General features: G+C 37.5%; 1 protein-coding gene across 2 annotated transcripts; it reads left to right on the top strand.

The window, feature by feature from the left end:
- Positions 1-484: 484 nt before the first annotated feature.
- Positions 485-19,236, top strand: LOC140160598 (betaine--homocysteine S-methyltransferase 1-like). 2 transcript variants are annotated; one of them, XM_072183839.1, is made up of 10 exons: positions 485-810; positions 7,235-7,363; positions 9,704-9,842; positions 12,169-12,308; positions 13,319-13,510; positions 14,117-14,264; positions 14,765-14,953; positions 16,455-16,585; positions 17,252-17,346; positions 18,396-19,236. In XM_072183839.1, the coding sequence occupies exons 1-10, from the start codon at positions 808-810 to the stop codon at positions 18,469-18,471; spliced, it is 1,242 nt and encodes a 413-aa protein (XP_072039940.1). In that variant the 5' UTR covers positions 485-807; the 3' UTR covers positions 18,472-19,236. The 2 variants fall into 2 exon arrangements, with proteins under 2 accessions (XP_072039940.1, XP_072039941.1); XM_072183840.1 differs by lacking the exon at positions 7,235-7,363 and having other exon boundaries at positions 486-810.
- The last annotated feature ends 2,902 nt before the right edge of the window (positions 19,237-22,138 follow it).

Genomic DNA, 22,138 nt, shown 5'->3' with positions numbered 1-22,138 from the left:
TAAAATGAGGGCAGTATTCCTGAAAATAATTGGTGCTGAACCAGAGGGTGAGAAACAAAATGCCAAACCCAATTCGTAACAGTATTGATCCTGTACAACTGGTCGTGGTTTATTTACATTCGATTCATTTAAAATCCCCATAGTAATCATTAATTTTGGCAAGAGTTTTCTCTCTCTGGAACGATGATGCATCAACTGGCTCCGCGTAATGAAAAGATCTAACATGATTGGTCAATTTAGCTACGCGAAGCGAAAAGTAAGCTACGCGTAGCAGCTCCACGTTGTGGCGGTTAAGGCCAGCCATACGTGTGCAACCATCGACTATAGTGGTGCAACGAACCCTGAAATTACAACATATTGTCTGTGGAGCAGTGTGTGTAATACACATAATCATGTATAAAAGCTCATAAACTCACAAACGCAAAATCGGAATCAACTGAAATTCAAGTTGGGAATAAGCTTTTTTCGTGGATATCTTCTGAAAAATGTCATAAAAAGAGAATGCTAGGATCACGAAATACTCCTTCAAGTTAGCCTTTCAGAACGGAGCAGCGCACACGCACTTTTCATAACGAATTGTATTGGTCGTCCCCTGCCGCCCTTTAACCCCTGGAACATGCAATCATCAGAGCGCATCAGATAAACTCGACCTATATAAACCATAGATCGGCTTCCAGGGTCTATGTGCAAACAGACCCTGTATGCATGCATGCAAAATCTACATGGTCTAATGTTTTAATGTTTGCTCGTATTTCCTCATAGCCTAACCTATATTTCACCCTTGACATTATCAACACGACATTCAGAATGGTAAGTAATATTGATTTCATTTCGTTGCCTTTGCTCTTGTCAAAGTTGTAAAGGTTGTTCTCTGCAGTTTTTGCACTACATGAACAGTACACGATATGACGTATATACAATGTATAATCTGATATTAAATTTTCAAGTTGTCATAATCTATTTGCTCGTTTATCTGAATCGCCTCGGTCACCATACGTTAGTACGGATTATTGCCGCACGGAAAATTTTGCTGTCTCATTCTACTCTACCGAGCACTTTTAATCACGAATAGTATAAAGACAATATCTATATACTATATCATTATCAAAGGGATATTCGTGATTTTGGCATCCTCTTTTGGGGTCACATATGAAAAAAGGCGTATTCCAATATTTCTGTTGATTTGGACCAAATTTTATATAATAGCCGGGGTAACTGCTAAATTTTTGGTCTAAAGTCCCGTCTAAAATATACAAAAATACTATGCATATTTGAACAAAATTGGCGTAACAGATAGATTTGTCAAGTGTTTGCCTTTCTAAATTTGTATACTTTTATATAGACCAACAATTTAGCAGTTGTGAGGCCTAAATGTTTCCAGGGTTAACACCAACCTTAAGTTTGCAGCAGGTGGTGTATGATGTGCAGTCCCTAAATTCAGTAAATTTTCATCGTCAACCGTGTAATTGAATGGGATTATTTTGAAATTTTAAAACGCTTGAAATATCACAAACAAATAGGCCTATGTTGATAAATAATATAAATACAAGCTAAAACCGTTGGGGTTCGATAATGAACCCCACAAAACTAACTGAGTATATGGAAAATGCCATACGGCCGGGCGGTTTCACGAGTTGCCGGCGCGATCATGTCATCCGCCGCCTGGTTTGCAGAGTTATTATGGCCTGTGTTTTATTCAAGACATCATTACATGACTTTCTTGTTCCGGCTTGACCTATTTCCTAGCATATGGTCGAATCCAACGAAAAGTGTACACGGCATGTTCAGGGCCATAACTTAAAAGTATTAATCAATTGGCATTCGTTTTTGTATTGTGTTTATTCGCCTTGATCATACGCTTCGCGCCATATATAATAAGACCCCTTCTGTGAAAAACTTAGACACAGAGACCCCAAAACATGCTATTTTTACCCATTTTTTCAAAATATTTCTTAAAGTATTTTTAAAAACATCTAGGCCTAAATCAGTTATGAAAAGAAGTCATTGGATTGAATCTAAATTGATTTCCTGAAAGGTGTGTATTCAAAGATTGCCTGTTCAATTGTTCACATATTTGTACATAATTATGAATTTTTTGTGATAATTTTTTGAGTGGTATTTTTTACATTACCTACGAATACAATTTTTCATAGCACTAGATATATCTTTAAAAATGGAAATCACTAATAAATGCGCAATTGATACAAGCTTTGATATGTCCAATACTGAAATGCATTGCATTCGTACATCTTTATTATTGTGTTTAGCTGCCAGAAATTCTAAATGGCACAAAGGTAGGTTTGGTAAAAAATATGCATTACCTCCGAATACATGTTAAAAGCTGTGCCATTTCCACAAAGTGAGAGAATAGTAAACAATAGTTAAGCAATAGGTGCAGGGTAATACACTCTTTATTTTTACCAAGTTTCAATAACCTGCGTTTAAATATTTCTGAGATGTCAACAATAAAAGCAAGTATTCGTAGGTAAATTTCGGTAACCGAATGTTACCTACGAATACACTTTGACATCATGACAGTATTGTGAAATACCGCCATTCATGCCAATGCCCATATTGGTACATAACGAAGGCCTGTATGTTTGCTATCAAATCATATGTCAATGAAAGTTGCGAATTCACATACATGCCCACCATGCAAAACTGAATACGGCTTAATTGGTGAAAAATATGTACTGAAATAGACGACGGTCTGCTCATTTGAAAGAAAAATCAGATTCAAAGAAGATTAGAAGGGATAAATACTTGGATTTGTCAACTGTCATGTGTGCTTCATTTTAAATGTTTACCGACCTTCTGGTTTCTGAGTAATTTGTGTCCAAATTGATTTATTCGAAGGTAACTTTTGACGTTTTCGCTAAGGTTACCTACAAATACCATGGAAAAAACGACTGTTCTCATTGTCTCATGATCTAGACAACACATTGATGGACCCTGGTATAAAGCTAATTGTAGTTGCCCTCAAACGAAAGGCCACAAGACGTAACTGACTCCAAGATGGACTTCACAAGTCTGCAATAACCGTTTTAAGCGATTTGTGTGCAATTAAGCAAATTAAAGTCACTTTAGTGCCTTTGTTTCTTAATTTACTTCAATCCTCTTTCAACCGCTGTGAACCGACATTATTAATACATGATAGGGTCTAAAGTATCAATAAACGCACATAAAGAAAATAATACATTCAAAGTGCTTTATAAAATGAAGTTTTGATTGCGATATCCACCAAAAGTCTAATTCTTACCTACAAATACTGAAATGTTACTTACGAATACAGCATAATACATGACATGTGTAATGAAGTGTCCCTACCAATGGAAATTAATTGTCAAAAACTTTAAGCGGTACCCCAGGACACTATTATTACCCATATACGGATTCATTCAGCAATTATTTATTATGTAAAATTGCTGATTAACTACTTGTATATCAAAATGAAGTGGTCAAAATCTTGCTAAAAGCATCAACATTTTTTGATCTAAGGTAATAGCATTTATTCATTTGGACGTACCATCTGAAAGAGATATAAAAACTACCATTTTATTAATTCATTACCATAATAGCAAAATTTAAACCTATAAACTCAATATAGATATTGTTAAATCGCTCATGTTACCTACGAATACCCGGGTTTCTTCACCTTTTCATTGTATAAAGCGTTAGGTGTATGCGTATAATTCCTAATATTCTTGAAAACATATATCATACTCGTTCTTATACAATGTGTAAATTGATTCATACTCATTTGATAAATAAAATACAGAAACTGACCTAAACTTCATTTTCAAAAATAAACTAGCATAAATTGACTAAGATCATATTGATCGCGTTATAAAAATAAAAACAAATATTTTCTGGTTGAGCTAGCATTTTCCTGACACCCTGTGGTCTACATTACACGAAAAAAAGCGGTAATGGGAATATTCCATTTGTTTTAGGTTGATTAGTATTGCGATAGTGAAAGCATCCTAGTGGTATTCGTAGGTAACATTGGGATTTGATATCACATTTACTATCACACGTCCTGGATTTATTTTTCAAGATTAGTAATGGCACTTTTGGTTCCTATAAGGCCAATATGTCATCAATCAATGGGCAAAAGGAAAAAATTGTGGAGACATTTTTATTCCGGACTTTTATTTTTGGCCCGTGGACACTTTTAGTTGGATTCGACCATATATTAAATTGGTAGCTATTGGTGATGTGATGTCGAATCACGCTTCAAATTCATTATAGGCCTACACTATACAAAATCCCCATACATTCTATAGTGATAAGGCCAAATAAAAAAATAAAACATGTTTCTCGCTTCCTTTTTTGAGGTCGCTTCAAATTTATTGTTATTTTTTTTAATTCAGTTATGTCTTGGAAGTTGAGATGTTTTCTATAGCCTTGCTAATATGCAAGAAACACTTCTGCATGGTTCTGTGATGACTAGAGGGGTGTACCTACAAGAACAAAAAGGGTCTCCTCCTTTTTAGGCATTATTCTATACGCTAATACGGGTGGTTATATGGGTATTTACACCTATTTTTCAATAAAAAATAGAAAATAAAATGACCCTAGGCTCTTCCTCCTTTTTTTTAACCCGGGCGAGAAACATGTTTTTATTTTTACTCGGCCTAATCATGATGTTTCCAAAAACCTTGACTTACTGATTAGCTGCTGAGATTAGGTGTTACACAACGTTGCAAACTTGCAATGGTTTGCACATTGCATTAGTTTTTTTTTCTTTGTCTTTGTTTTTGTCTTGTTGGTTCCCCGTGGTAAATATTAAACTTCCTTGCTCCAATCTTTCTATTACATATAATAGACCTATACGATTAAACCATAGGCGTAGATCCGGGGTGGGGATAAATCCCCAAAAATTTGGCTAGGGTGGTCCATACAATCATCCCCTATGTTGGCGCCTGTATGTGGGTTTGTGACCAAATTAACCTCATATTTGGTCATTTTAGCCCCAAAAGTTTTAATTTTTGCACGCTTCGCACGCATTTATTCCACTTTTGCATTATATTTCATCAGTTTAGCTTTTATGGCAAACTTATTCGCGCGCTTTGTACCATAAACTTATTATGTCGCCAAAAGTTGCTGGAAGTTCACTATACCCTATCCCCCAATGTCAAAAAGAAATCTGTGGGATTTTCAACAACCTTTGGAGATTTGCTTCATAAGAAAAAATGCTCCATAAGAAAATTGCACCACAAGGTATCAGAAATTGCTGTAAATTGATTGCAACAATAACGTAAAGGTCTCCAGCCAGGGGATGGGATCTAAGTATTAGCCATACCTGCCAACTACTCCGATTTTCGTGGAGTTATTCCGATTTCCCGAGTTTTAAACCCCCGAAAATCGGAGTACTCCGATTTTCTGGAAAAAAAATAAATAAATAAAAAATAAAAATAAATTTTTTTTTAAAATAATTTTTATTTTATTTCTTTTCCAAAGTTTTCGGCGACTTTGGAGAACCACTGGACCTATTCTGAAGTGCTAGGATCATTCACAGTTAATTTAAAAACAATTGGAAAAAATTACAAAAAAATTACAGTTGTTATCCTTAATATGCAAACCACTAACTAATGTTTACCTCTTCATCTAGCACATATTATAAATGCATGGAAAACCAATGCATGTACATGTAAATTTATAATAATGTGATAGATGAAGAGGTAAACATTAGTTAGTGGTTTCCATATTAAAGATTACAAACTGTAATTTATTTGTAATTTTTTTCCAATTTTTTTCAAATTAACTGTGAATGATCCTAGCACTTCAGAATACGTCTAGTGGTTCTCCAAAGTCAACAAAAAATTTGACATGTTTTTTTAAATGTTTTTTTTTCTGAATTTCTAACTTTGTATTGTGCATCATATCAGTGTCCTATCAGTCACGTAGGCCTTGTTATAAAGCCAAAAAATCGCTTCAACGAATGATCATTTTGTACAAAAGTATAGGAAACTGCATTTTTAAAAGCACATTTTCTGTGTGAAGGAAGCATATTTTTCAAACTCATAAAAACAGGTCCTAGAATGTTTTTTCACATTTTTTCAAAGGTTGCAGTCATCAAATATGTGTTGAAATTGTTGCCAGATATGGAGTATAAATTTATCCCTCCTCAAATGCAAACCTTCAGAATAGGTCTAGAGGGTCTCCCGTCTCTAAAGTCGCCAAAAACTTTGAAAAAAATTAAGAAAAAAGTGATTTTTTTTTTAAATTTTCACCTTTGTATTGTGCATCATATCAATGTCCTATCAGTCACGTAGGCCTTGTTATACAGCCAAAAAATTGCTTCAACGAATGATCGTTATGTACAAAAGTATAGGAAACTGCATTTTTAAAAGCACATTTTCTGTGTGAAGGAAGCATATTTTTCAAACTCATAAAAACAGGTCCTAGAATGTTTTTTCACATTTTTTTCACAAGGTTGTAGTTGTTGCTAGATATGGAGTATAAATCCCTCCTCAAAAGTGTATAAAGCCTAGGGCTTCATTTTCACTTTGTTCTTTATTGTTGTTTTCTATAAAATGTGTCTTCTGTGAAGCGGGTTATAAGGGTTTTTACAGTATAGACACCCTCTAGCTTTGGGGGCTTCGCCCCCTCACCCCCCGCCGGGGCTTTGCCCCTGGACCCCACCAGGGGCCCTTAAGCAGGCCCCTGGACCCCCCCGCCGTCAGAGGTGGTACTACGGCCGCTTCGCGCCCGACGTTCGCCATGTACTCTTGTTTTCTAGGTTTTCAATGTTGGCAGGTATGTAATACCCTGTATAGTTTTTGGTCTTTTTAAGGTGCATCAATAATTATTAGTACTGAACCAACTATAATGTTCAATCTTGGGTACAACTTTGTGGAGATAATTTTGATCCATAAGGAAAAACTTGGAAAAAGTCATTAAAATGACTCAAATTGGGGGAAAAAATGGACAAATGGGGACGAATATTTGGCTTTGCCCCCTTATACTAAAATCCTGCCTACGCTACTGGGGAGAAAGAAAACGAGAGGGGAGGGGGAGAGAAGGAAAGAGAGAATGAAAGGGAGTTGGAATTGAACCAGACCAGAAACGCGCCAGAGATATACCATGCATTAGTACAATACCAGAAATTCTCAAAATGTTTACAACTGATATCTGCAACCATATTCACTCCAGTGTTTTCATAATGTGTTTGTTTGTTTGTTTGTTTGTTCGTTCATTCATTTGTTTCTGTTCATCATGGTATATATAGTTGACTGCAAGGACTGGGTTGCGTCGGTTGGCGTCTTCCTCTTGGTTTCTTGCTTCAAATAAGTTTCCTAATACGCCCTTGACGCGCAAAGATTGCCGACACATCTCCTCTAGATCTTCTCCGGCTAAGGTAAACACATTCAGTATAGCCTATCTGCGGGTCCGCCTTGAATTATTTCAAAACTGAAGCCGAATTATAAGCGATGAATTCATGCACTTGCACTTTGATACACTAGTATAATAATGCAGACTATAACAACAACAAAAATTATACAATTCGCCAGCGAAGTGGTTACATAACTCCCCTGGTAACTGGATCTTTTGGAATTGGTAGTACATGCCATAACTCCCTGGTATCTGGATCTTTTGGAATTGGTAGTACATGCCATAGACTTTGTGTTGCGATCATTTCGATCGTGGTGCAAAACTCAAAAGCGTGATCCAGTTGACATTATTAATCGGATTATACGTAACACTTCGCTGCCGAATAGAAATTTTGCTTTTGGGCGCCCTCTACGGAGGGACCAATATTGATATAAATTTGGATTGATTGGGCCCATATTTATTGGTCGAGCTATGCGTTTTAAAATATTGGACGAGACGTAGTCGAGTCCACCAATATTTTAAAACTCATAGCAAAACCAATAAATATGGGCGTAAAGCGTCCAATTTTATCAATATTATGTTTTAGACCCAATATTTTCACACACTTGGATTCATCAAAAGCATAATAATGCGCCCTAAATGTATTGCCATTGCATCTTGCTTCAATTTGTGGTTTTGCTATAGATTTACTTTGCTTTTGTTTAAAGGTAAGTGCTCAAAATAAATAACGCAATTGAATTTGTTGTGATTTTATTACTGTTTACTAATATGCACTGAAGTAAGGTAACTCTATATACAGCAGGAATTTACGCTTGAAACGCGAAATTAATGAACGCTTTTGCCATAGAACACACAAAATGCCATTGCCAATTAACTTAATTCCCTCATTCAAAGGAGCGCCGTGTATTACATGCCGACACTTCTATGGTCGGCCGGAACCGTCATAACGTGTAGCTGCTACTAGCTTGCTTTTCGCTTCGCCGAGCTAAATTTTCGAAGTGACATTATTATCTAAATGTTATTCACATCTACACTCGTTCAGATACCAATGCAGACTATGCAGTCACTCATAAGAAATAATACAACTGTTTGGAAAACAATACATATAACAATTAAATATGAAAAGCTATTATTCTAAATAGAATTATTCTGCTCCAACAACACCCCTCCCCATCATGAAATACCATGATAGCCTAACAATAGTAACCGAAATAGTAACCTCACCTGAGCTTTATTCCTTTTATTTGAAACCAACCCTCTTGCATCCTATGCGGCACCATTTTACACCTCTTCCACTGCATATTATGCCGGATTATTTTAAAGAAATCCAAACAGTTACATTTCAAGCTATTTCAGTACATCACATCAAAACTCCCGTTGGGCGCCCCATTCCTTTCTTATGAAAAGGAAAGATCTTGATTATAAAGAAATTTAAAGCGACCATGGCAACAATGTTATATGCAGTGGAATCAGTGACATATTGGCTAACGGAAAACCATGACTTGGTTTCTTTACTAGTTCATGTAGTTCGGGTTCAAACAATAATGCTCAATTAACTAAATCGTCCAGAAAACGAGTTGGGCCACATTTTTGCTCATATCAAGTTTGCATTGCATAAAATCGACATTCATGATTCGCAATTGCGTTTTTGCTTTTCAGAAAAAAGAGGTCACGGCGTAAATGTGATACGCAGTAGAAATAGTAATAACTTGAGAAACAGAAAAACTTAACTTGCTTCTTTCCTAGTTCAGGTTCAAACGCTATGGCCGATTTTAATCCCCGGAGTTGGGCCACATGTTCGCACCGCGTACCGCGCAAAGGTTTTTCATGTTTTACTTCCACCCTATTGGCATTAGTAAATAATAATATGATATTTATTTCAGATGTGCAAATTAATATACTACTTCAAAATATGCCCATTGTTAAAAATTACCCATCTTAAGAGCACCGACCAGATGGTTCATGATTCAACTCAATTCAGTCACTTTTGCTACACAAAAGTGGCCCAAGCTGTTTTAGGACTACTTTACACAACTAACCATATCTTCACTTGTAGACCACCGATGTTATTGAAACAAATCTTATGTAGTAGCTTTACAAATTACCTGGACGACCAAGTAAAACTAAATGCAATCAATAAGTGACATGTTTGCCTAATACTATTTTCTAAATTATATACATTTTTTTACAACCTGTAATCACCACCCAAAAAGCAATAATAATGCATGTCATAAAATTAGTACATGCATGGAACATTATCTTATTTTGGTCCTCCGTCCATCCTTCATGTAATTATTTCGTGTAAGCTAATCCAAACCCTATTTGGTAAAATCTCATCTCAAGATTTCAAACTTCTTACATTCAGAGCACAAAGGGTCTTCTAGAACGTCTGGCAGATGGCGTTGTAGTAGGTGATGGAAGCTTTGTTGTAACCTTGGAAAAACGAGGGTATGTTTCAGCCGGTTCGTGGACTCCTGAAGCAGCAGCCCTTTACCCCGATGCAGGTTAGTGAAACATTGTGGACCATCCAAAATGGGCTATTCCACTTGATATCCATACACCTCCATATGGAAAACATGACCTGAACTTTTTCTTCTACACTGGGAGTGTGAGTTTCAAATGAGATTACCTGAATGGGTTACTCCCTTTGAAATCTACACACCGTGTGGGAGATTAAGGGCATGTCTTCCATAGGGAGTGTATGGATTTCAACTGGAATAGCTCAATGCTACTTCATAGTGCTTAAAGTTATCTGCGGCCATTTGAAGAATATACGAATGTGAGAGGTCGGGGCGCGGCATGTAGCCAAAATAATAGTTCGAGTTCGGGTTAACCCTAACTCAGATATCAACAGCTAAGGTGATGTTTGGATTGATTTCTGGCTACCTCTAATCTGATCAGTTTTGTTTAATAATCGGCCAACCTATCACTTTCGACTTCCTATAACCAAGCCTCTTTTATAGACGAATCTAAATTCACGTATTCCTACACCTGACTAGCAGCCTTTAGTTGGGTATAGCCGTCGGCTACAATGCACTCAAAATGTGAAATGATTCGGCCTTGGCGGAAATTTTAAACTGCATTCCATCACCCGTTTTACACCTTAATACATAATAATCGGATTAACTACACGCGGTATCTATGCATTGATGTACTTGCGAACAAAAGGACTATGTATGAATAGATGCGATGGGATTACCTGCGGAATTATCTCTATTATATATATTATTCTATTAACCCTCCTCGTCCTTGCATCTTCTGTAGGTGTTAGGCGGCTTTTATTTGCACAATTAGACGCTCAAAACACCAGGTTGGTGCTAGTGGCTACCCAAAGATGTCCGACCAAATCCTGACCATGACTTGGCTCGTTGGATTCGTCTATACCATTGATTATATTATATGGAGACGGTGTGAATATTGGTATAAGTGCAAGACGACCACATCTCAAACTGGAGAGATGCCTACTATAGACATCCAAACCTGTTCCACTTTGAAACAACGAGTTAAGATATCGTCAATCTACTTAGAACTACCGTCAGCAAAGACATCGTGAACAAATGGCAAAAAAGCAAGCCAACGTTTTGGTATGTTGAGCAGCCCCTATCTCGAACCAGAAAAGACGATCTCTGCTCGAACCAACTCAACGGGAAGTGATGCAAATATATGTCTAGACTCTAGACCCTGAAGCCCGGCCCTGAAGTCGATAGTAGATGGCTTTTAAAATGCCCTTCATCGAAGTGCTAGTGGCAAATCAGAAGAAACACTGCACGCCAGGGGGTCCATTTCACTAAACTTTTAATCCTTCGTAACTCAAGTAACCGGTCGTAAAGTTACGAATACCCAATACTAGACCATGTAGACGTAACTTTACGAAGGGTCCCTGTAGTAAATCCCTATTTCTTACGAAGGGCACCATTCGTAAGTATGTTTAGTGAAATGGAACTTACGACTCGTCGTAAGTTACGAGTGATTTTGAGACTTCGTAAAGTTTATTGAAATGGACCCCAGATGATACCAATTTCATCACTACAACTAGATTCCATACTGCAGATGGTACAGCATATACCGGAACCCAATGTTGCCTATAACAAAGGGAGATGCAAACAAAATCTTACAGAAGGCCAATGACTGGGTACTCCTGATGGATAAGGAGTACAACCAAATAGTTTTCCCTCTTCAAAAAAGAAAGAAATGGAAGGAACTTAGCAGAATGGTGCACCTACTACTTCCCAATTGAAATTAGAAGCAGAGGCTTTTACAACACATCAATAAGCAAATGTATTTCTGCCCTTGGAGTTCCAAGTGAAAAAAGGAGAAGCATCATGTACACAACCTTAAAGACTGTACTTAGAGGCAGTTACGTCATATGGTTATGTCTTATTAGCACGGCATTGCAACAGATGAACCTTAATATACCAACACCAAGAACAAGTACAATCTCAGAGGGAAGCGTCACGGTTGGCTACCCACAAACTGGTTCAAGCCACCAAATTCAGATCCAAAGTCAAGAGACCTCAGATACAAGTGTTAATGTCCAAGGGCATAACTATGCTTTCAGCGTTCTGTTAGAGCACATTACCGTGACAACTTTATAATGATAGGTTCCCAGATCCAACTTGGTCAGCCACAAGGCCGACATATGGAATATGCCCTTCCTCAATACGTTGTTTCCAACCACTAAAAGCAGAGCTTCAAATGGGAGGTAAACCACGATATCTTGGAGCCAACTCGTCAGCACTACCTAATAGATAACTGATATGTTAATGCTTTGATTTAATAGCCATGACATAAAATATATTTATATGATAACATATACCTTTGTTCTTGCAGTCCGCCAACTTCACCGTGAGTATCTGCGAGCTGGATCCGATGTGATGCAGACATTCTCATTTTATTGTAGCGATGATAAAATCCAATTTGATAGAGATGCTATAGATATACATGGTCATGATACACGACATGATTTAACGGTCAGTATGATATCCAGATTCTCCCTACTAATAAACCATGCTCATTATGCGTTTACACCGAGGTATGACAAAGCTACTTGAAGCTTTATTTTAAATGTCTATTTAAACATGAAGACCTGAGCGCAAGAAGACCGTAAGTCCACTTGGCCCCTCAACATGTATACACTAAAGTTGCGTATAGTTTTGTAATGTTTTATACATGTTCAGGGGCCAAAACAAATCTTTCACAACCTTTCATGATGTTTTCACTCTGGAACATATTAAACATTATAAAACCCTATTAACAAACTATACGTAACTTTAGTGTATACATGTTGAGGGGCCAAGTGAACTTACGGTCTTCTTGAGCTCAGGTCTTCACATGTTGAATATCAAAACAGATAAAGAAGATAATAATGCAGAATATTGCCAAGTAGTACAGTAGCAATATCTATACGCCTACCAATGGATCAGTAGCTTACTATAATACATTTAAAGACGATTAAAACCAGACGAACTAACCATTAAAAAGTTGGATAATTTGACTACTTCAATACAATATCCATTGATATTAGGGAACCCATCCATGGTGTGTTTCACTAAACTACCGTAGAATTCCGTCTACATGCCTCTTTTTACGAAAGAGACGAAAGCCAGACACCTTCCATAAAAACATTATTTGGAGTTTGAGCAACTATATTACTGGTACAGGCGGCTGTATAAACATGTATTATTGTAATACCAATTTGTTGTAATGTTTTTATGGGAGGGTGTCTGCCTTTTGTCTCTGTCATCAAAAATACCCCATCATTTGAGAGTCATAGGTTTGTAGGTGGAATTAAGCGGGTTTTAAGGTTTTAACTTAAAAGACATATACGAAAATGTAGTTTCAGATGGATTTTTTTTGCATCTCATCCAGACAATCCTGGCGGAAATTCGTTGCCACACCAGCACGACTGAGGTGATTTTGTGAATGGGCAATTTCCCATCTGTTATTATCAACTAAACATACCCTTCTTTGATTTCCTTAGAGTGATGAAATTAACAATTCTGCATGTGACCTGGCACGCGAAGTAGCCAACGAAGGAGAAGGCCTTGTGGCTGGTTCCGTCTCACCTCTACCTGGGTATACTCAGAAAAAGGGCAAAGATTATTACGTAGGAGAGCTCCACAAGCAGTGCGATTTGTACCGTAAGAAAGGAGTGGATTTTCTGCTTGGAGAAGTATGTATATATTTTGCACTTGCATCATTTTCATGCTGTTGCTCCGGCTCATGCACACCACACGTACTGCGTCTATTCTCACCTATGTGAGCTTGCACTGTTAAGGAAGAAGGGAAGGAAGGAAGAAAGGAAGGAAGGAAGGAAGGAAATAAGGAAGGAAGTAAGCTTGTGTGCCCATTTGGCCATTTCGAATTATATGTGGAGACGGTTGCTGTTATTGTTGATGTTGATATCTGTGATGGTAATATGATGATGATGATTATTATGATGATGATGATGGTGATGATGATGATGATGATGATGATGATGATGATGATGATGATGATGATGATGATGATGATGATGATGAGGGTGGATGATGATGATGATGATGATGATGATGATGATGATGATGATGATGAGGCCAAATACAACGAATTGACGAAGACGACGATGACGTATAGAGGAGGAACTAATAGCTACAAAGCATAACATCTGCGATCTTGCAATGTTATTAATAGTTACTCTTGTCCACTGCCGAATTCTCCTGTAGAATCACCTTAATTAATTTTGATATATGGAAAAGCTATACACATATTACTTAAATTGATTATTTCTTCGTTGTAGTTTTATGCACACGTTGAAGAAGCAGAATGGGCCATTGAAGTCATGAAAGAGTACAAGATTCCTGTAGCTTGTACTATGCGGATTTGTAGTACCGGAGACAAAGATGGTGTTAGCACGGAAAACTGCGCTATAAGAATGGTCAAAGCAGGTGAGTTTCCATTGTATGCATCTAGTACCCACTGCTTCACCTCTGGCAATCTTCCCGGCCTTTTGCCAATAGTTTGAGGGCAACTATTACTTGCCAAACTTAAGTTGTACAAAATATTACTTGCCATTGTTTCGTTTTCCATGCGGCGCGACATGCATGTGTGAAGGACTTCTTCACCTCTGGCAATCCTCCCGGCCTCTTGCCAATATAGCTTGACCATGCCAAACTTATGTTGTACAAATAATTTTTGCCATTTCGAATATTTCGTTTTCCATGCGGCGCGACATGCATGTGTGAAAGACTTACTCACCTCTGGCAATCCTCCCGGCCTCTTGCCAATATAGCTTGACCTTGCCAAACTTACGTTGTATACAATATTAGTACCATTTCGATATTTCGTTTTCCATGCGGCGCGACATGTATGTGTGAAAGACAAAGACTCCCTCACCTCTGGCAATCCTCATGGCCTCTTCACAGAGTTTTTTTTTATATACTTGCAGGTGCTGATGTGATCGGAGTTAATTGTTGCTTCGATCCAGATATCTCTATGAAAACCATGAGTTTAATGAAAGCAGGGCTTGAATCAGCTGGATTGAAGGCTCACCTTATGATGCAACCTGTTGGCTATCACACAAAAGAAATTGCTAACAATCCAGATGGCTACTTCGCTTTACCAGAATTCCCATTCTGTAAGTTGTTTGACATCAAGAGTAAATACATAAAAACATACGTCAGTACGCACTGGCCTACCAATAGCCTATATACCATCGTGATATTCGTATACTGGTGAATATCAGATTTTAATTCTTACTCTCTAAATGTACACCGAGTGGAAAGAGTGGAAAAAAGAGTGAAATGCAGGACAACCCCTTTTAGAATGGACAAATTTCACTCTAAAAGGATTGAAAAAATTAGTCATACTCTCAAAAGAGTGAATATTGCCTGAAGAAAATGTACTTTCTTTCATTTTAGAGTATTTCCACACAAACGGGTTGTCCTTCGTTCAACTCATTGAAAGAGTGGAAATTCACTCTTTTACATTTAGAGAGTACGTTTGTCCGTAAATAATAGAGAGATTGCAATTTCCAAACGTACGTATCGAACGTACGTGGAAATGTATTCAAAGCCACTCTCCCGTGACAGGATTTTGAATAGATTCCACGTACGTTCGATGCTACGTTTGGAAATCGCAATCTCTCTATTATTCCCATGAACATGTTGAATCCCGCTGGTGTTCATAATGTGCCATGCGCGAGCGACAACTGCAAAAATGTTGCAATGGCCCACAAAAAAATGGATAATATCGCCCTCTATAGTTGATACAAAACAAAAGGACCGGTCTATGATAGGAACCTCTTCAGTATAAGGTGACTGATGTCGATGATATAATTGGATACGCACCTAACTGATCCCTTTTGTATGTCAGATCACAAAACATCACCCATGCCCATTCTAACGGTATGCATAGTAATAGAGTACGCGCATCACGTTTTCAGTTCATATGAAAAGGTTTGACTGCAAAAACGATTCTCTTAATGCATCTACGCACAGTTTCAACCTCTATACACCCGAGTACACAGATATTTCCAACACAGCGAGTTTAGGCTCTACGCAGTCTGGTTATACTACACGGTTGAGAGCATAGCATCATAAGAGCTGTGTGAGATCTAGTGGAAAATAGGTCTCTGGTTTAGTGTTCCTTCATCCAATCAAGATTTTTTATATCGAACGAAAGCTAACACTTCCCCCTAAAAACACCTTTTTTCATTAGTTAACAGATAACGCAAAATATAGCAAGGCGAATGTGATAAATTTGTTGAAAACGGCCTATCCCAGCACAATTTTTGACCAAAATGTAGGTTTTAAAAGTCAAAATCTCAAGTGTTCCTTACAATATTTTTCAAATTTTATGTCATTAAATGAAAGAGCACACTTACTATTGTGCAAATACTAGCTTCGTTTTAATGAGTAAGGGCCCATTCTCTTTTAATTGCAAATCTTGTGCAAAAAGTTAATATTTTCGCCTTACAAATTGATATGTCAATGATCTATTGCGATCCGTATTGTAAGGCCCATATCAACGCCCGTGGTGCATTGCTACGTTTCCCGAAGATTAAAGAAAAACAGAAATACTAAAAAGCCGCACATGAATGAGTTAACGTGATTTCCATTTCTCTTTCATTCATCAAGCTATGGAGACACGGTTACTCTCCCGTATAGATGTTCAGAAGTTTGCGAGAAAGGCATATGATCTCGGGATTCGATACTTGGGTGGATGTTGTGGGTTCGAACCATATCACATCCGGGCAATTGCAGAGGAGGTAGAGTATTTTTCTCAAATGTTCACTCTGTGTTAATGTATTAGGAAGCGCATAATACTGCGCACAAACAGTACATAGACTTAAAACAAAAGCAATATTTTAAAGACACTAAACCTAAATTCCCAAATAAAGTAATCAATTATGGATAATTTTGTTCTGCGTATTTTAACAACTCGATCGGTACAATGCGACTTTATTCTCTCAAGTTATACCAATTTGAATGAAAAAAGAGATTGTTTCAAAAGTGACACATTTTGGGATAATTCTTGCCGGCTTTTATAACAGGCTCATTACAGCGTGACAGACTAACATTCACCGCTGTTCTCGTAATTAGCGTGTTTTGACATCTTTGTCACTTTTGTAATGCTCTCGTTTTCAAGTTTTCAAATCGGTATACGTAAGTCGATTTGTGCCGAATGACTGAGGTATCAAAATACGCAGAGCAAAATTGTCCATGTATTTTCTACTTTATTTGAGAACTTAGGTAGTGTTATTAAAATATTGCTTTTTGTTTTAAGTATACGGATGTACATTTTATGCGCAGTTACATGTTAATGTAATGCTATTTTTATTACTAATAAAACAATAACAAACAAGTAAGTATTGTCGGAGTTATTTATGTTGCGTTTTAATTTTGTCATTTTCTCCTATTGTTATAAATTCTAGTTTGCTGCTGAACGCGGAAAATCTGCTCCTGGGGCTTACATGAGTCCGGGTCCAAATGGCCTAAAAATGAGTGTAGACGCGGAACAACGAAAAAGGTCAGTAGCTGCCTGTCAGTGACATTTTCGAAAAAAAAATAATAGAACAGTGGCGTAGTTAAAGGCTGTGGCGGCCCGGGGGTCAGAATGGCGCCTGATTCCTGAAACAATAATATTGCGCGCGGAGTGCGCGAATATTAGCATACATACCACTTTTAACCAAGTTGAATTCCGCCTTAAAATGGTCTTTCAAATGACTATTTCGTTGAAATTCGCGTGGAGCGCGCAAAAATAAATTGACTTTCACGAGTGGCCATTCAGCGCTCCCCCAGACGGCGCAAAGGGCACACTGTCCCTTGCCCCTAGCTACGCCGCACACCGACATCGCCTGGTTAATAATTACACTGTACAGCAGAGACACTAAAATGAATACACGGGATCGATACACGTGAATGTGCTATGCACGATTTGATATTCAGACGATAAATCTTTCGATACCGGGGTAGAAAATGATGAATTTCTCCCGTAATTTTTTATTCTAAAGAAGCCATATTTTTTTCCTTGCATTTGAACATATGTGTTGAAAGGATATGATAGTCGTTAGCTTGCGTATTGAGAAAGAAGCGTGCGTATTGAGCTCAAAAACTGACAAAATATTCTGATTTTATATGTGCCGAACTATAGCGCAGCGTAGGCTAGCTGCACTCACTCGTGGAGGCAGTCTAAAAGCAGATGACCTCATGGCGTATACATGCTCACTCACACACAGAGAGGTCAATTACCAGGCTATTGTCAGTAGCCTTTGTCGGATGTCCCTCGGCTCATTATGCGTCTCAAAACTATTAAACAGGTCGGAACAAAATGGCCATGCGTGGCTCTGGATTCAACCTACCATGGCGATTTCTGCCATGAAGATATCGGGGCGATGACACAGTGCGCCGCTAATACTGATATAGTATTCTTGTTTCAAATGTTACTGCGTGGTGAAATGTCATTTTATACATTATGTTTTTAAAAATTGTAGAGATATTATTGGTAGACAGTAGAATGATAATATCAACAAAATCAATGATTCTGTCTGAAATAATTTCGTGTTATTATTGTTTCAGAGCCACACCCGAATATTGGAACAAATTGGTACCTGCTGCCGGTAGAGACGAAGTAAAGAAGCTTGCAGATGTATGAGTTACTGAAAACCCTCTCCCCGGACCCTGACAAGAAATATCAGTGTAACAGCTTGAATCGGACCCCGCCATGGCCACAATGATATTATCAACTTTATTGAATATTTCCATGAACCAGTTTTCAAACCTATACATGTACACCCCTCTGACACCCCCTCCCCCCACCGACACACACCACACACCCAAACTTAAAAAATAATTATATGGTTATGTTCGGTTCAATGGCATAGCCAGAATGTTCAAGGCAACTTTCAAGTGAAGATTTGACGGAAATGGTCAAAATAGGCTAAAAAGTAAATAAGTAAAGAAAAAAGCCCACAAATTTTATTGTAATGACGACCACACAAGAGGGGCGGGAACAAGAGGGGGATGACTTCTCACAGGGGTGCAACTTCCCTCTTGCTCCTCTGCCACTGGTAATGTTCATCCCATTGTCGTCTACAGTCACCAAAGAGATATCAAAGGTTGACTTTGGATGCTCTCTTTCTCGGGCTCTTTCCCGGCTCTTTATCCGTGACATAACACGCACGCCCTCGCCCTATATCTACCCCCACACCCCCACACATCATAAAAGCACCCTCCCACACACATAATAGCATACACATTTTTTTGTTTACCCCATTGTCTCTTTTAATTAATAGCAAGTTTTTTTCTCGTCCGGAGGGTTCTGGAAAGGAGAGAGAGGAGGGAGATTTTTCTTTTTTTTTCTTTTTCAATGAAAAATTGGCATTGCTGGCATGCAGATAATTAAGTGACGTGTTCTGTCTTCTGGCAAATTTCCGAAAAATGAGTTATTCATAATCATTCAGGAGTAGACTTTCTTCTTTACAATGGTGGTTCAATTTTTGAAATCGGATATTCCTGTGCAATGTTATGAAAATTTGATTACGCAAAAATAATAGAAGTATGATAAAAGTTAATATCATATTTTAGCTATAAATCTCACTTTCAATTTTTGCCAGAAGCGTCTACTTTTGACAGAACACATTTAATCCTTTTTTGAAAATCTTTGAAAACGATGAGGTACTTGTAATTTTAAGGTTCTGATGGGTATAATTTTCAACAGGCCTAATTCTTTTCAACTCGAAAGAAGTGAGTGAAGATTTTGTCTTGGATAAAACCGTAGCCTACATTAGTAAGAGTACTGACGTGGATGTTATTCCAGCTCGTTTCATAAGGGACCGTTCAATATCTACGCCAGCTGGGGTGGAGTTTTAGGAAAACTCAATTTTTTTGGGTGTCTTGGGGGAATCTGAATTTTTTACTTGAACTATGAGGGTGATGTTAAGTTGTATGGAAAAACCGGGAAAAACAAGGGAGAGAATCCGAAATTTATTTAGCGGTCACAAGGGGAAAAGCGAACTATTGAACGGTCCCTAAAGGATACTGCTGATATGAGATTATTTAGGTTTCCATTATTCTGAGTCCCTCTACCCCGATCTCGATACTATTGAACATGGCGGAACAAATGTTCGTGCGTAGCAGTTACAGGACTGGTGGATCCAGGCTAAGGTTCCCATCACCTTTTATGTCAATCAGATCAGAAGTATTTCCTAGTGATAAATTGGCTAAGGCCTAAAAAAATTGTTTGATTGGCGTAACCCAATCAAACATTTTTTTTCGGCCTAAGATTAAAGTCAAACTATTGTTCAAAATAATACTGGACGTTCAGCAGTATTATGCTTCGAAGCATTTGGAGCAGTGAAATAATTTTTAACAGTCATCTAACGGATAAATAACCATGATAATAATTAAACACTTTGTATGATTTTTAATCTGGCGTCAGAGGCAATTATACATTCCTTGTTACTTGTCATATTTCAAGATCACATGAGAAATCAAATCAGTTCCGGATTGTTTACAGGCACGGTCTTACTAGATATCCAAAAAGCCTTTGACAATGAAAATCATATTTTTTTATAATAATTATTATTGCAACAAAAAAACTTACTGCCTTAAATGTAGGTGCGAAATCTACTGCCTGTTTTCCCTCTTATTTCGCTAATTTGCATAAATGCTAATTGATTATGCAAATATTCAAATTAGAGAACGGCTTCATTATATACATTAGAACATAATTATTAGAAACACTTTGACCAAGTTTAAGGCAAAAGTATGCAAAATAAAAGTACCCTGAACATTTATTTGTACATGGAATTATGACAAAATATTGGCTAAACTTATATTAATGAGCTTCTCCAGTCGTTTTAGCTCATTAACTTTATTGATTAGTAATAAAAACAATTAGATACAAAGAAAATATAAATTGATATATTTTGAAAACCTTTGTCCGATTCGCTTCAAAGAAAAGGGTGTGCTTTGCTCTACTCAATTAATCTGTTTAATTATAAAAAAACATGCTCATAGCTCTTCCATAATGCCTCAAATACTACTTTAAAGAACATCATCATGATTATAAAGCATATTTGCTACATATTTTTGATTTTGTATAAATAGTGTATAGAGGCCTTGCATGTGACGTATCATCCCGTAAATATGGCGGACTACTCAAATGCATTCAACAAAAGCGTGATTGCAATCTACCGTGACAGTTCGGCTCACACACATAACCCTGCACTACGATCAAATAGGTTGATGACAACATTTGATTGAATGGACTGCACTCTGCCATAACTACGGTGAAGGACACCGGTTCAAATCCTTTGTTTGGAGCCAATCGATAATTTCATGCAGGTCCTCTATACTTGCCAAAAGGAATATGTGAACTAATAGAATTAGAAGTATAAACAATTAAAGTTTGAAAAATTACAACAAATCACGTATTGTAATTCAGAATTATTATTTAAAAGCGGACTATTTACCTGTATTTTCAGAAGAAAATGTCTATAAAGAACAAACAAAAACATCACCGAATTCAAAGGAATCAACATCAGCAACAAAAGGCTATGAACGACAATAACAATACCACTCGGGCCTGCGTGAAATAACCGGGTTGTAAACTATTTGTTCCTTCAATATGGGCACAGGCCTACTGAAATACTCACTCCAGTTGTGGAAGATCAAGGTAAATCCATAATACAGGGGGAGTACGAGTTTCAAAATGATTAACCCTGACCAATTTCATTTGAAAAATATACTCCCCCTATGGAACATATATACAAAATCTTCCACAGGGGAAGTGTGGATTTAAACTGGAATAGTTCAATTTGGGCATCCACCGCATCTGCCCCTAAATTGAAATGCATTAATGGATAGAGCGAATAATTGTTATGAATTTTGCCTCCACCATGATTCCAACCCGGGGCCTATTACATCAGATTAAACGACCTTTATAACTAGTTCTGCTGACTATACCTCCTATTACTAATAAGGTTATTAATCACCATTAACTTATTTTAAATTAAAATGTGACCCACTCCCACGAAATGAGCGTCAAGTCGCAAGTTGGGAGTTTCAAAACGTTCCAACTGTTGTGTTGCTGCTACAGGGTGTCTCAAAAAAGAGGCCCATCATTGCGCCCTCTTTTTCTCCAATTTTAGAAACGTTGATCAAGTATTATGTTGGTTTGTAAAGAAGCCCTTACCCGTTAGCTTTAATAAACCGAAACAATTATTTCAATCGGCTCATAACTTTTGAAGATATGCCCTTTTAAAGAAATGTATCCGTTTTTCACTCTGTCCACGGAAGAGGTTTGGCTACTTCACAGA

The sequence above is a fragment of the Amphiura filiformis genome, chromosome 9 (assembly GCF_039555335.1).
Source record: "Amphiura filiformis chromosome 9, Afil_fr2py, whole genome shotgun sequence".
Lineage (NCBI taxonomy): Eukaryota > Metazoa > Echinodermata > Ophiuroidea > Amphilepidida > Amphiuridae > Amphiura > Amphiura filiformis.
The sequence above is the reverse complement of the archived record's forward strand: the minus strand, read 5'-3'. Positions and strand labels throughout refer to the sequence as shown.

Bases quoted from the DNA above. Each gene is read 5' to 3' on its own strand.
- LOC140160598 (XM_072183839.1), top strand. The intron at 9,843-12,168 runs GTTAGTGAAACA...TTGTTCTTGCAG, and splicing joins AGCCCTTTACCCCGATGCAG to TCCGCCAACTTCACCGTGAG. The intron at 13,511-14,116 runs GTATGTATATAT...TCTTCGTTGTAG, and splicing joins TGGATTTTCTGCTTGGAGAA to TTTTATGCACACGTTGAAGA.